Source organism: Triplophysa rosa, linkage group LG4, assembly GCF_024868665.1.
Source record: "Triplophysa rosa linkage group LG4, Trosa_1v2, whole genome shotgun sequence".
NCBI classification, from domain to species: Eukaryota; Metazoa; Chordata; class Actinopteri; order Cypriniformes; family Nemacheilidae; genus Triplophysa; species Triplophysa rosa.
Genome location: NC_079893.1, coordinates 22867245 through 22881519, shown reverse-complemented (window position 1 = coordinate 22881519; position 14275 = coordinate 22867245). Strand labels below are relative to the sequence as shown.

Below are 14275 nucleotides of genomic sequence, written 5' to 3'. Positions count from 1 at the left end.
TAAAACATGGTGGTAATGACAGATTTTATTTAACAGCTTCTTCTGTAGAAATGAGCGTTTAGCCTCACATATAGCTACATTGGTCATTGTCTGTGGTTGTCAATGCAGATCTTAATGTAAATGTAAAAGATGTATTGTACATCTTACAAAATATGTAAATGTACTTCTTTGAAGATCACACTTAAAGGAATAGATCACCAAATATAAAAAATGACAACATTTATATATGCTCCCTCATGTCATTGAAAACTTGACTCTTAATTCTGTGGAACGCAAAATAAAATATTTTAAGCTAGTGTCATACAGGTTCAAAATGACGTGAGGGTGAGAATTTTCATTTTTGGCTGAACTATCCCTTTAAATATGTGGTATTATATATAACTGCAATGGGCTCTATTATTAATGATTTAGAGGCAGATCAGATTTCAGCATATAAGCACTTTCTGTCTATATAACCAGAGGTGGTACTTAATGGATGACAGTGGAACAACCTATACATTGAACCTTATGTTTAATTTTCACTCTTTTCAAGTGAACTTAATAATATCATGACGCTGCACTCCTTTTCCATGCAAATAAATTAAAGTGGTGGAACAGGAATCAACCAGTCACTTAGTTTAAAACATTAGAAATTAATGATGATATTTAAAATATTTATTTTCTGGTAGGTATAATATGCAACAATAAAACCATATCACAACCATGTCTATAAACAGTATTTAATGTCTACATAAGGTGTGTTGCTCAATATTGAACTCGACAGATCAAAAGGCATGCGGATCTGTGAAGGCATGCGGTCGTTGTTGTCCTCTCACACAATGCATTTTTTTACTGTGTATCAAAGACCTCAAACCTACTTTACCTTTCTTAACAAGCATAACTTAAAAAAAAATTATTATCATCAAAAAATGTCAATTTCGCAACCCCTGGTCCACCATTGTGTTGCCAACTCCTCCTGAACACCTAAACAAGGAAATTCCAGAATAGATTGTGGAGCGGAGAGCATACAGGCGCGTGCCGGGCGGCGTGATGACGCACACACACTTTTTGCCGAGTATCATGGGAAAATAACATAGCAGGCTAGCACGCGCAGGAAGAAGAGAGAAGAATCGGCACCTCCGCGAAGCGAAAGTGTTATTGTGCATTATAATTCCCGCTCACCTCATCAAACAGTTATTATACGGTCGTGGTAATGACCAAAATCCCTTTCTAATTCTGCAAGTGTTCACGGAGTTTGTTATTTGTCGGACATTTAGCGCGTGTCGCTGTCGAGCGAGTTCGCGGAAGAGGTGGGTAACGTTAGTTAAATTTACCTTTCATAATCCACTATAGGCATCCTTTACATTTCAATAGGCCAAACTTTTAAATTATTTGTGTATAATTTACAATGTGTCGCTATATTAACACAAACACAAAATATCGAAGAAACCTAACATAAAAGCAGATGAGTTAACAAGTCGGGATTTCAAGCCGGTTAAGTTGAATGGGGGAACGTCTTTATGTCCGCTAGCCTTGATCATCCCTCTTATGTGTTCATATGTACTGTGTGTTTGCCTTAGTTCAACATCGTCCCTGCTCCGCATACCAAAAGTCATCGATTTAGAAGGTAAACTGGAACTTTACATCAAGCGAGGTACAGTCGACGGCGGTGTGAATATGAGTTACAAGCCGATCGCCCCCGCACCCACCAGCTCCAACCACACACCACCAGGTGAGTTTCATTGTGATCGCTGCTTATGCATTTTTATTAAAATGCGCTTTAGGTGTTGTGTGCACATAGTCTTTTCGTGTGCAGCGTCGTTTAATCCTGAGGCAAGGGTCAGTGAACCTACAGTAAAAGAGGTCAGATGAACGGATAAAGGGGAGGAGTTAAAGAAGCCATAGCCATCTGTCTTGCTCATTACATAATTATGACATAGAGTGTCGCTAACCGCAACCTTCTCCGTTTATCTTAAAACCTAACAAGGCTGGTTTCGTACCAATATGTGAGTGTTCTGTGCCATCCCTACACCGCATCCAATTTGGCTGCTTTTTCTGTCTTCCTTGCATGTAGGGTGGTGAAATATCATTGGTTGAGAGATTGTGCTTTTCATGGTTTTTTTTATCTGTGACTGGTTCTCATCTTGGTCTTTGGTTTTAGGATCCTGTGGCTCCTCTCCATCGCTACCATCCTCTTCAAACTTTAGACCAGCATTCAGTGACTTTGGTCCACCATCAATGGGCTTTGTACAAGTAAGCTTTTTTAATACAATCATCTTAGATTTATATTTTCTGTTTTATCCAAACAACTTTTCCTATCTATGTGAAAGATCTAGGGCCAAGCATTTCATTAAACAGCACGCTTAAAGTATTAGTTCGCCCCAAAAATAAAAAAATCTCCATTTATTTAAATTCATGCCATCTCTCAGTTGACTTTCTTTCTTCAGCTGAACAAAAAGACTTTATAAAATGTCAGTCATTTTATATACACCTAAAGGTCCCAAAATGTTAAAAACTCTAAAAAGTGAAATGATAGGTGTGTGAAAAGAAAGTTAATTTGTAAACCTATTTAGTGATACTGAAATGGAAACAAGCACATCCAAGAGCTAAATTCAATTATGGTGACACTTTAAATCTCATTGCTTCTCACATATAATATCAGAGCTTATCAGAGTATCACCACATTAGAATTTCTGTGAAAGGTTTCACTCAAAACATTATATTTTTTACCAGCCAGTTAAAGTGTCCCAGGGATCCACCTACAGTGAGCTGCTCTCTGTCATTGAGGAGATGAGCCGTGAAATACGGCCTACCTACGCTGGCAGCAAAAGTGCCATGGAGAGACTAAAGAGAGGTACTCAAACAAAGTACACGCATAACGTTTAAAACAGTCAGTGATAAGTGTAGTCCCCTCATAGAAATGGGAGCATACAGGTGAAAGGCTTCCTCAAATCTCAGACCAATAACTTTTTTTCCATTGTTTCCATAAAGTTCCATTATAGGGTTCTACTAAAAAAATTCTTACCAGTTGTTGTAAATGTCCAACTATCTAAAATATCTAATATTTAGATGTGTGTTTAATATTTAATTTGTGTTTTTGTCTTTCAGGTATCATTCATGCACGTGCCCTTGTCAGGGAGTGTCTAGCAGAGACAGAGCGAAGTGCTCGCACATAACATCCATCCACAATCTCCCTCTGGTACTTGTCTCCCCATTGTTCCGTCTCTCACAAGAAACGCTTTCTCTGCCAAGCTATTTACACCAATATTTTGTATCTTTCTTATTGATCTACTTTGTCCATCGCGCATAGCCTAGTCCCCACCTGCCCTGATGTAAACCTCATGTAGTGTTACTGCAAATAGCATAGCAATTTTTTAAGCCCAATTTTTGCAATTCTGTATTTAAATAAAACAAAATCAATAAACAATTTGAAGAATTTTCAATTTTGGGTAACAAGTGATTATTAAACTTGCTTCAGTCATCACATTAATGCAAAAGAGCTGAAGTTTACACATGTTTTGAAAAAAATGTGTTTATTTGTAGTGACACAGATAGGCATAATTGTGAATTACACAGAAAAGGGAGAGTACATGATTTCTGTTTTGATGGCAAAGTGAATTTTTTCACATGTGGTGTCACAGTGCTAACTTGTGTCTTTTATTACATGTTACATATCTTTTTTTTTTTCTTTTAATATTAAAAATGTTGCATACACACAATGAATATAATTAACAGTGAGTAATATCAATAATGTGGAAAAACAAAATAAATACAAAAGAACACAAAATAAGGGGATATAGTGATAGAAATGCAGATAAGACATTTTGTTATCTAGACTGTCTTAATTCAAATTTGTTTCATTTCAACCACCCTTGTTAGAGCACTTGATCTCCAATGCATTGCCCACTATATCCAAAAAGTATGGAGGGATAAGGTGATTAACCAGTATTTACCAAATCCTGGTTTTTACGGTTCCCATTGGTAACTTGACAACATTGACTTGTGTTTTCATTTTCTGAATTATTCTCTTGCTGTCTGTGTTCACTTATTTATAACTCTTCATCATTGTTTGTTGGCAAAATGGATGACCAGGCTCCTCAAAGCTATGCAGTAAATAACAATGTACTTCTTACTAGTAAATTGATTATCAGTTTACCAGCAGAACATAAAAAAATGACGAAGTAGTTTGCTTAGGGCATGTCTGTAAAATGAAAACCAAAGGTGTAGGAGATACATAAACTAGTGGGGGCAAATTTATATGCACATGTTCCAACTTAACCATGGACTCTTTCAAAATATGCGGAGAGTTCAGCTTGGTTTTAGCCCTGAAAAAAAATGCAGCACAGTTTATTTAACTGAAAACATGTTTTTGTTGCTTAACTAAAATTATGGCTAACCCATATCTAGACTAATTTTAGATCTGTTAAGTGTACAGCCCTAAATACAAATAAAATGCTTAGTGATTGGTTTAATGAAACCATATGGATGCAGCTGTGAATAAAAATAAGCATATAATATACATGTACAAGACTTCACACCCAGCAAAAGTATTAGAGAATACTGCTAAAACAACATCTCTGTTATAAGATTAAAACAAAAACTATGATTGGGTTGCACAACTTGCACTTGATAGAATGTACTGTACGCGCCTTTATATGTTTTATTAGCATTCTGTGAATACAGTGGTAGCGAATGATGTGTGCAGTCCTGAAATGCAAGACCCTCTCCTCAAAATTGGAATAAGAATGGATACCCAAAATGCATCTGAAAATGACTAATGAGATGAAAGACTGAACTTACTGTAGTAGCGGCAGCAGAAGCTTTGCCACTATAGGTGAAGAGGTTCTTATAGCGTCCCTTCTCTTCTTTCTCTTTCTTCCGGATGCGCTCTTCCATTGCTCTCACTTCCTTTGTGACTGAGGATTCAAGTGTTGGGTCTAACTCAACCACCCTGGCAAAGTCAGCTCTTGCCTCTGCCTCATTCCATACCGCTGCATGCGCCTTCCCTCGTTTGAAATATGCCTTTACATTATCTGTTCAAAAGGCAAGAATGAAATTAAGCATCTGAAATGCAGATTAATGTCACTAAGGTAAGAGCACACTCACATTTTGTCTGTCGTAGCATTACATAGTTTATGTTTACATAATAAAATTTATGATCAGTCTGTCAAGAACTACTTTGTGACAATGACCAATGAATTGCACAATAAAATGCTTCTTTGAAATAGCTGGACGTAAAAGCAGATATGGTAATCATTGAACAAAGTTGGGCAGATAATAATCAGATTAACATATACTGTATGACTTTTATATGTACTTTGATTTGTTACTTATGTAATAGGATTATATTATAATTTACACACTCTGGTGTTGACATTTACCATCATACTTATTGATGATAGATGAGCAGTGGTCCAAAATCTCATAGTACTGGCCCTGAAGATATTTGCACTGGCAGTAGTTGAGAAGGAGAGGAGTGATCATGTGGTCAAATTTGATCCATGACTCATCACCCGGTCGCTCCTAAAAATAGGGGATACTGTATGTGTTTTAACAGTATAACCAGAATATACATTAAGCAAGGAAGAATTGAGTTCAGACTCTTGGCTGAAAACAAATCTTGGTGAAAAATACCATATACAATAAATTAGGGTCAAAAGCAAACAAAACCAACGTATAAATTGTTTTAATATCTGCTCAGGCTAACCTTCATTTGTAAATTCTTTAGGCAGGCTATGGCACTGTAGTATTTCTCAGCAGCTGCTGCAATGTCTCCACTCTTGAAAAGTGAATTTCCCTCCTCATGGATCTGCGGTATGGCTCCCAGTTTCTCCTCATCTGTCATTGCCCATATTTCCATTTGGAAGGAGCCCGGGGGCAAGATCTTGGTGATGACAGAGAATATTAAACACAAATATGAAACAGAATGGAAATGACCAACAGTTAAAGCAACACTGTGTAGTTTTTGGACCTTAAAATAACGTCTCTAAAATGATTTCAGTATTTTTATTATTAATTTTACAACAAGTTACTAGTTATTCACCTAGTATATTATCTGTCTCCTGTTGTTAAAGAAGTATTAATACAAATGGTACTTTGAAAGAAGTTTTGGCACAGATTGGCTTGCTACCTAGATTGCTAGGCTGCAAGCAAGCCTAGTAAAACTACACTACCAAAACACGATCCCATGCTCTCACCTGTAGCAACTCAAGAGTAAAAAAAAGAGGCTGGGGATTGGTCTGCAATTTATCCAGGTCTGGGTAACCCATAGAATGATGCGAGTGAACCTGTGCTATTCCACAGCAGTGTCTCTGTCCATCCAGTGGGTCTTTTCCTTTGCTGATGTTGCGTAGCGACAAAGAAACCGAAGGGTAGATGGCTGTGTGCTAATACAGAAAACAATCATAATTTAGAAACATTCTTGAGAGTACAGTAATTTGATTTAGTTTATTGCTCACAGATTACCAACCTTGACATCACAGGTAAAGTCAGCCACTTCACCCTCTCTCATAGTGGTCAACACTTGCTCCCACACAGGAAGCTTGAACTTCTTCCCCAGTATGAGCTCCATAGGTTTACATCGACCTCCCATTGTCCTGGAGTCATCCAGCACTGTCCCATCACAAAGACTAGTGCGGAAATGAAACTTGACCTTTTAAAAGAGAGTTTAGTTTTTATAAACAATAAATATGTTATGCAACATTTAACACATTACCCTGCCTGTAAAAGGATACAATTTGCTTTAATATTAAGGTGAGCTGCACAATGCAATAATATACAAATTATGAATATGAATTATTAAAGTTAACCATATACAAGAGCAGCCATAGTTTTTTATTTGAGGCAAACCATAGTAACCACAAATGTATTGGGATCTGGCCACAATAACCATAGTTTAACCATGGTGTGTGTAGCAAATACTATGGTAAGACACGTGATTTTCAATCTGCCAAAAACATGATTATTAGACCACACTTTTACTATAATATAAAACCAATAGGTTTATTTTCCTAAGGGAAGAGGCTGGGGTTGTCATGACACGGGTGGACAAACCATTACATACAATTGTTACATTGTCTTTGCATAGGTTTCGGCAGGATGAATTGTGTTTTCTCCTTAAAGTGCAAACAGACGTCCTGTTTATGAGATAGCCTTATTTATTTTATTGCATCAGATATGTATGCACTCTGATGGTTAGCTACAAAGGCTAAACCAGAAAACCTTGTTTCTGTAAAAACAGCACATAAACAAATACAAGTCTCCGCAAAACAGCATCGTCTGGGCTTTTTTTATATTGCATAGCTCATGTTCATTTCAGGTAGAAACATCGAACATATAAATGAATCCTACAAAACTAACGAGGCAAACTGATGCAGCTAACGTTACGTTAAGTTAGCTTGCTATCGGACTTTGAATCGTTACGGAATGAAACATTGTATCACCTCCTCGACATTTCACGTCTACACAACATACACAAAACCTTACACTACCTTTGTCCCATCTGGGAATGGTGAAAACTCTCCTTTTCCAGGAGAGATGTCTTTTTTAATAATGCCGTCCGCTTCAAGCTTGATAGCAATTTCCTCCATTATTCTTCGAGATGTAGAGTTGCGCGGGTCAGATGCGGCTAGATGGCGCTGCAAACGCTTCGAGAGTTACACAGCACTGTACTTAAAACATGCTAGAGTTATGACACTAATGTAAACACATTCATATAGAATGTAATCAGAAGATCTTCTGGAATCTGAATTAACATAAAATAACCAGTTAAATTAACCATTGTTTTATTATAGTAAAAGTGTAGCAGTAACCAGCATTAGTATTTTTTTACAATTCTTGTTATTAGTACAGATCGGCTCTGGTACAGAAATCATGGTTAAACTGTGCTTATTGTGGTGAGAATAGTAATTTTGTGGTTTCTATGGATTTAATAACAAACAACTATGGTAACTAGTTAAACACATGTTTAATTTTTTACATGGTAAAATATTTATTTCTAAAGGCTATCGTGTGTACATGAAAGCACTAATAGTTGTAACAATAAAATTAAGTAATACTGACAACTGAAAAATACTGGTTTATTCAGGACATTTTAATATTTGTTTAGTGCCAAATAAAGAACAGACGTTTTGAAAAATGCAACACTGCAGTGCTATAGCAATAATAAATAAATAAAAAACATTTTAATTCCAAATAAAAATATAAACCATCATAGGAATTCTAATGGTTTTAATGGAAACTGTAATGGTTATAATGGAAGCTGCCATGGTAATTTTGTTATCTGGCAGATAGGAACCAACCTTTCAGAAACTTGTGGATCATTTGTTGACAGTTTTAAATACTTCTGGAATAATCCCAAACACACAACAAAGGTTAATGGTAAACAGCAGACGGTTTAAAATGACATTTGTAATGGAAACCATTAGACTTTTCAGCAGGGTGTATAATGAGACATGTGGAAAACGTGAAAAAGCTTTTTTATGTAGGGAGTATTTAATTTCTAGGGTTGCCCAGTCCGATAACACAGCATGTCAGTCGCCGTCCAGCATTGCCATTTAACAGGCTTTCGGCATTTCCACCTCTCCCCAAATCATCATTTCCCTCATGTATAACAACAGACCGGCCAATTATTGGGAGCTTTCCAAAGAGTGTTGCATTAAAATGCCGTGACTGACAAATCTTTCCATTTTTCAGAACAAAGTTTCCAAAATCCCCTGGATGGTTTATTCTGAGGGGATTGTAATGTCCACCTGTAGAATTGCAGCCCTTGCTCAAATCTCCATACTCATGAATGTGCATTGCTCTAGGCTGTTTACTGTCGACAGGGAGGCCATGGAGTCTGAAAGTCACATTCAGTTTCTCCTTTGATCCAGACTGTTTAAAAATAATCTGGCCATATACACAAGGCATGCCCGATGCTGTTCGAGTGTTGGGATGCATCCTACACATAGCCTGAAGTGATCCGGAATTACTATATGATGCAAATGCTGATCCACAAAAGTACAAATGGCAACCCAACAAAAGCGCCAGAAGTGGTGAAAAGCAAAGGGTCTTCATTGCTTCTTTTTCTCTGTGGTAAAGTAAAATACAGAAAATCACAGTCAAACCACGTGTTGCTTTTTTAAATTCAATTCAATTTTATTTATATAGCGCTTTTCACAATGTGCATTGTTCCAAAGCAGCTTTACAGTAGAAAATAAGAAAAACACAAAAAAGGTAAAACACAGCACAGTGCATGGTTTTTATAAAACAAGCAAGATTATTCTAGTAAATAATATCTAATAAATGCAGTCTCCTGGTGGTTTATTTAGCATATTTTGCATTAAGTGAATGCTTGGATGAAAAGATGTGTCTTTAATCTAGATTTAAATTGGGATCACCATGCTTTCAATATCAATTCAGTTGCAATGTTAAAGTATACAAATATAGCGCAAATGCAATTATTTTAACATCTACAAACTTTACAGCAATGTACATTGTACATTATCTTTGGTTATTAAATACACACACATGCAGAAATAATGACGTTATAGTCTAAAAACACAATGTTAAATGTTGTTTCTGTTTTGCATTAACTGATTAAATATATTATCACTACATACACTTATTTATTTAGATTCTACATCGTACGTACCTTCTGCGTTGTCTCGCTTAAAATCGATTCATTATAACATCGTTACTCGGCGTTTAAGTAGCAAGTGATGGGCTCCAATTTTTGGATAATTTAGGGGCGTTAACACCTCAAAATGGGCATGTCTACCCACAATGCAGCACAAAACCTTTTTTTTCTACGAACTTCTAATCAACTAATCTTTTATTGATTTTAATCTTCTTTAAATTTCGAATAATTCTTGCAGAATAATTATGATAAAATAATAAAAATAAGACAACTAAGAAACCTTTTGCTTTAGTTTCTTATAGAACTATTCTGTTGACTCAGAACCATCTGAAGGGGCGTTTCATCGTGACGTATGAACCTAATTTACATTATTTCTGCAGTCTGTACTTCAAGATGAGAAATACTAATAAATACTGCTCTTAATGTGGTTCTCATTAAATTGTAAACCGTTGTTATAATCTGCTGCAGTCCTATACGTAAATCGATTACGCGGAATGAAAAGACAGACCATCATGATCTCACCATCATGCAAACACATCGCCGTATTCCGCTCTATATAGTTCCTGTCTTAAATCTGTTAGCAATGCGCATGCCTGAAAACTTGTATCCTAAGCTACGTACTGGGAACCTCGTTTCGCCATCATTGCTTAGGGGAAAGTCCCCGGACATTGGGCAGAGATGTCCTGCATACTGCGCAGAACGGTTGCTTGCGTAGCGTACCCATGCTAAGACGTCTGTGACCGAGCTGTACGCCTGCAAGCCCGGCTTGTCAATACACATAGTTACGCAAGTGTAGTACCACGTTACTTCAACAGAACGGGGCTCATTCTCAGCGTGCGCAATTTTTTTATGAGAAATACAATGTGCGTTATTGGAAATGTGGTAAATCAAAAGACGAAACATTGACTGATTGCTAGACAACCTGGATAGATCTATTACTTATATTATCTCATTATCACCAGTACATGCTAACTCGGTGTTGTTGACTTAGCATGTATCGACCCTCCCATCCATGAGCTCTGGACGCGCCCAGCTGATCCTACGATCCGCCCATATCTCAGCAACGCCACCTCCTATTTGTTGAAGCGTCTGAAAATGCAAAACGCGGTATTTTATGGGTCGATCTTACGCATGCGCACAGCCGATAGTTTTGTTTGAAGGAGTTCTCGTAGCCAGGGAAGACTGGACTGAATTTGCCCGGAAAGAGTGGCTTCACCACAAGGTTGCCAACAAACATCATAATTTAAAGGAACATATGAGTGGAAACCACTCGTTTTTGAACCGTAGTTCATATCTAAGAGGTGCATAGCTGCTTGATGTATTACTATCACCATGTTAGGGCATTATCCAAACGTGGAAAAATCGCAGCTTGTCAACTACGTGGAGGATTATTTGGAATGTGTTGAATCGCTGCCTTTGGACATACAGAGGAATGTTTCATTGTTACGCGAGATCGACACAAAGTATCAAGGTAACGTTAAGCGAAACATTTGTGAGAGCTGCCAGTATACAACGATGTATATTTCAGTACAATTTACGTATACCGGCTTTGTTTAATTTCTTATAACACCAAACACATTTTTATTATGCTTGTTGTTAGTGTTTCTAATGCTGGACACGCTCGCTGTGTTTTAGTTAAATTGCTTCTGTTTGTTCTAGTAGCAACACTATCCTACCACCAGTGATCAGCCATTTTGACTAGTGCATACTCTCTGTACTGTTGTTTGGCTGCGCTCTTTCTAAACGCATCGCTTTAGTTACCATAGTATCTGCTACACTACGACGTAATGGTGCTCTCTGTCGCCGTGTGTTTTGTTCGAACGGAGCTAAAACGGCTACGGCTCGATGCCGACGCCTAGTAATGCTTTGAAGTTATGTTTTGCTTTGGCTATCTTTGCAGTTTGCAAATGAATGTTGCCGTGCAAATGTATTTCTGTGCAACGAGAAAGCGTTCATTAAACGTTTCGAATCACGGTTTTGTTCCGCGTGTTTTTATGAGACAGAGGTGCGCGTACGTATGTTCTGGCAGGTAGGTAGGCAGGCGACTTGTAGGGTTATGTTACAAAGCTGCAGAGGTAGCAATAGAGACACCCAGACATGCAAAAAAAAACAATCGATTGTAGTGTGTTAAAGTGTGGCTTTGTAAAACGTTTTGGGCGTTCAGCGTCTACAAATGTGTTGCAACTCTATGATTGAACCCACAACCTCACGTTATTTCATTCATGCTTCTCTGTTTTCTGAACCACTCAGAGGTCCTCAAGGAGGTGGATGAGATATATGAAAAGTACAAAAAGGAGAGTGACAGTGCCCAACGCAAACGACTGCAGATTCAATTGCAGCGTGCTCTGATCACCAGTCAGGAGCTTGGAGACGAGAAAATCCATGTGGTCACGCAGATGATGGAGGTTGTGGAGAACCGCTCGCGCCAGATCGAGGCCCACTCGCCCAGCTTCTTGGAGGCAGGAGAAACGGAGCGACCTGTGGAGAAGGTGAGGCACGATCCTGCGAGCACCTCTGCCAACGTTATGCCCGAACGCTCTTCAGCGCGGCGACCCAGACGTCAGCGCAACAGCGAGAGCCGTGACACTTGTCATGGTGCTAACGGTGCCCTGGAAGACCTGGGCGAAGAGCCTACGCAGCAACCCCGTGAAAAAAAGTCCAAGTCGGCCAAGAAGAAGAAACGCTCCAAGGCCAAGCAAGAACGAGAAGCGTCTCCGGTTGAATTCACCATAGATCCCAATGAGCCCACCTACTGCCTCTGTGAACAGGTGTCATATGGAGAGATGATTGGCTGCGACAATGAGCAGTGTCCTATTGAGTGGTTCCACTTTTCATGCGTTGGACTCACCTACAAACCCAAAGGTAAATGGTATTGCCCCAAATGCAGGGGTGACAATGAAAAGACTATGGAAAAAAGCGCAGATAGGGCCAAGAAGGATCGGCGGTCCAGGTAGTGCCTTCCAGAAGACGTGCTATGTTAATATTAAAGATTGTTTAAATGAAATATGCCTGTATGGGGACTGGCGATTTTTGTGTTTAACTTATGTTAAGGTTCTCCTCATGCACTTAGCTGAAAAGTTTCCAAACAGGTGCTGTTGTTGCTAATGCATTAGGATGGATGGTGAAATGACCAACAGACTTATTTAACCATGGAAACACAGATGTTTAAGATACTGCCACTAATGTCCCTAAGATAATGAAGAGTTCTTTTTCCAAATGTTTTACTCTAAATTGTTGCTTTCACTAAGCCTCTAAAGTTCATATATTGGAAGTCACCCAGGCCAGGGTAATAAAAGTTGTTAAAAAAGAGGCACATGATCAAAATGCACAACGTTATGTCCACATCTTTTTTTAATTTTTGCATTTCTTGTTCTTTCATTCCACATTTTAGCAAGCATATGGGACAAAACACCTCCAAAATGTCTTCCAGTGAAAGAACAAATTCACTTTATTTGTTACAATTTTGGAGTGATGTTTTTTGTTCATTTTTGTGAAGTTTCATCTATTTAAATAAATCAGTGCTTGTTATGTCTCTAATTGGCTTGTGGTTGTAACTATAAATCAGTTGCTTATGGGTTATATACGAGACAGTCCATATTTTATGTACAGATAGTATTTTAACAAATATAAAATAATAGACTCAATAATTGATTTAGTAACCATTCGGTTTTGGACACACTGAATTTGTTTCTGCTGATATTTAAGACTCTGGAGGCTTATGCTTTTTTACAAGTATATAAACTGTGCGTTATAATTTTCCAAATTTAATATTTATTAATATTATTTTAAACTGAATAAGCGTGACTAGATAAAATATATAAGCTGTCCAGTGGGAAAAAACAAAATCGGCAGCTCTGTCAAATTTTTGACTGGTTGTGAATAGACCACTACACAAACTGCAAACACTGGTCCAGAAGCACGTCCGGTTTCATTTTTAAATTGAACTTTTATTTGTTTGTTACATATATAATTAAATCCTAAAGATATTTGTGTAAATTTTGATTCGGTTAGAATTGTTCTATTGGTTGTATTTTGTTCAAAACAACTAAGATCAGCGTTGGACCCGCAATGTTTACATCTTTCAAAGTGGTCTATATTTGAGACAATAGTGTTACGGTTGTAATGGGATATAATGAGTTCCTCTTTCTTTTTTTAATGTCCTTCTCTATGTCTGGAAGCTATTAAATATATGTTGTGGTGTTACAACTAAGGTCCACTCATATGATATTTTGAATCAGGGATTTTTGAACTAGGTTGAAAAAAGGTAGGTAATAAAAGCCATTTTTGCATGTTTTAGATTTTGCTGTGCTGAGGGAAGAGCGTATAATCTTATGACAATATTTGAGATGCCAATAAGCAATTTAAGATATCCAGTGAGCCATTCCTGAAGATTCATTTAGAAACAGGAATGTATAGTCCCAGCACTACAGTTTGCAATTTGGACTGACATTAGTCATTCCAGGGTCTATTCTTTGCCTGTTCTAGGGTCAATGTGAGCTCAATAACAAATTATGTTCATCACATCGGATCTCCTAATTGTTTTATGTTTAGTTGAAGAGAATAAAGAACAGTCCTGCCAGCAGATGTCACCAGCAAGTAACCATCCAAGGTAAGTCTGATCTGTGAAGTTTTTAGTGATCTCAGCAGACTAAATTGAAATAAAGACTAACATTCCTC

At 37.7% G+C, this 14275-nt stretch overlaps 4 protein-coding genes across 4 annotated transcripts; 2 read left to right on the top strand and 2 right to left on the bottom strand.

The window, feature by feature from the left end:
* The first annotated feature begins 1028 nt into the window (after positions 1-1028).
* On the top strand, positions 1029-3422 carry cdk2ap2 (cyclin dependent kinase 2 associated protein 2). The gene is made up of 5 exons (XM_057331895.1): positions 1029-1289; positions 1560-1711; positions 2141-2232; positions 2713-2833; positions 3088-3422. Exons 2-5 carry the CDS (start codon positions 1657-1659, stop codon positions 3153-3155), a joined length of 336 nt encoding a protein of 111 aa, XP_057187878.1. The 5' UTR covers positions 1029-1289; positions 1560-1656; the 3' UTR covers positions 3156-3422.
* A 71-nt stretch (positions 3423-3493) lies between these two features.
* aip (aryl hydrocarbon receptor interacting protein) lies at positions 3494-7604 on the bottom strand. The gene is made up of 7 exons (XM_057331892.1): positions 7470-7604; positions 6449-6631; positions 6177-6365; positions 5687-5863; positions 5361-5502; positions 4780-5012; positions 3494-4304 (listed from the first exon to the last, which is right to left on the bottom strand). Exons 1-7 carry the CDS (start codon positions 7566-7568, stop codon positions 4299-4301), a joined length of 1029 nt encoding a protein of 342 aa, XP_057187875.1. The 5' UTR covers positions 7569-7604; the 3' UTR covers positions 3494-4298.
* Positions 7605-7962: 358 nt separating this feature from the next.
* Positions 7963-9717, bottom strand: sod3b (superoxide dismutase 3, extracellular b). The gene is made up of 2 exons (XM_057331894.1): positions 9614-9717; positions 7963-9049 (listed from the first exon to the last, which is right to left on the bottom strand). The coding sequence occupies exon 2, from the start codon at positions 9034-9036 to the stop codon at positions 8473-8475; it is 564 nt and encodes a 187-aa protein (XP_057187877.1). The 5' UTR covers positions 9037-9049; positions 9614-9717; the 3' UTR covers positions 7963-8472.
* Positions 9718-10752: 1035 nt separating this feature from the next.
* ing2 (inhibitor of growth family, member 2) lies at positions 10753-13135 on the top strand. The gene is made up of 2 exons (XM_057331893.1): positions 10753-11069; positions 11849-13135. Exons 1-2 carry the CDS (start codon positions 10931-10933, stop codon positions 12550-12552), a joined length of 843 nt encoding a protein of 280 aa, XP_057187876.1. The 5' UTR covers positions 10753-10930; the 3' UTR covers positions 12553-13135.
* Positions 13136-14275: the final 1140 nt, after the last annotated feature.

Bases quoted from the DNA above. Each gene is read 5' to 3' on its own strand.
- aip (XM_057331892.1), bottom strand. From the start codon at position 7,568: ATGGAGGAAATTGCTATCAAGCTTGAAGCGGACGGCATTATTAAAAAA. The intron at 6,632-7,469 runs GTAGTGTAAGGT...CTCTTTTAAAAG, and splicing joins CATTCCCAGATGGGACAAAG to GTCAAGTTTCATTTCCGCAC. The intron at 5,503-5,686 runs GTTAGCCTGAGC...CCCTATTTTTAG, and splicing joins TAAAGAATTTACAAATGAAG to GAGCGACCGGGTGATGAGTC.
- sod3b (XM_057331894.1), bottom strand. From the start codon at position 9,036: ATGAAGACCCTTTGCTTTTCACCACTTCTGGCGCTTTTGTTGGGTTGC.
- ing2 (XM_057331893.1), top strand. From the start codon at position 10,931: ATGTTAGGGCATTATCCAAACGTGGAAAAATCGCAGCTTGTCAACTAC. The intron at 11,070-11,848 runs GTAACGTTAAGC...TGAACCACTCAG, and splicing joins GATCGACACAAAGTATCAAG to AGGTCCTCAAGGAGGTGGAT.
- cdk2ap2 (XM_057331895.1), top strand. From the start codon at position 1,657: ATGAGTTACAAGCCGATCGCCCCCGCACCCACCAGCTCCAACCACACA. The intron at 2,233-2,712 runs GTAAGCTTTTTT...ATTTTTTACCAG, and splicing joins CATCAATGGGCTTTGTACAA to CCAGTTAAAGTGTCCCAGGG. The intron at 2,834-3,087 runs GTACTCAAACAA...TTTGTCTTTCAG, and splicing joins CATGGAGAGACTAAAGAGAG to GTATCATTCATGCACGTGCC.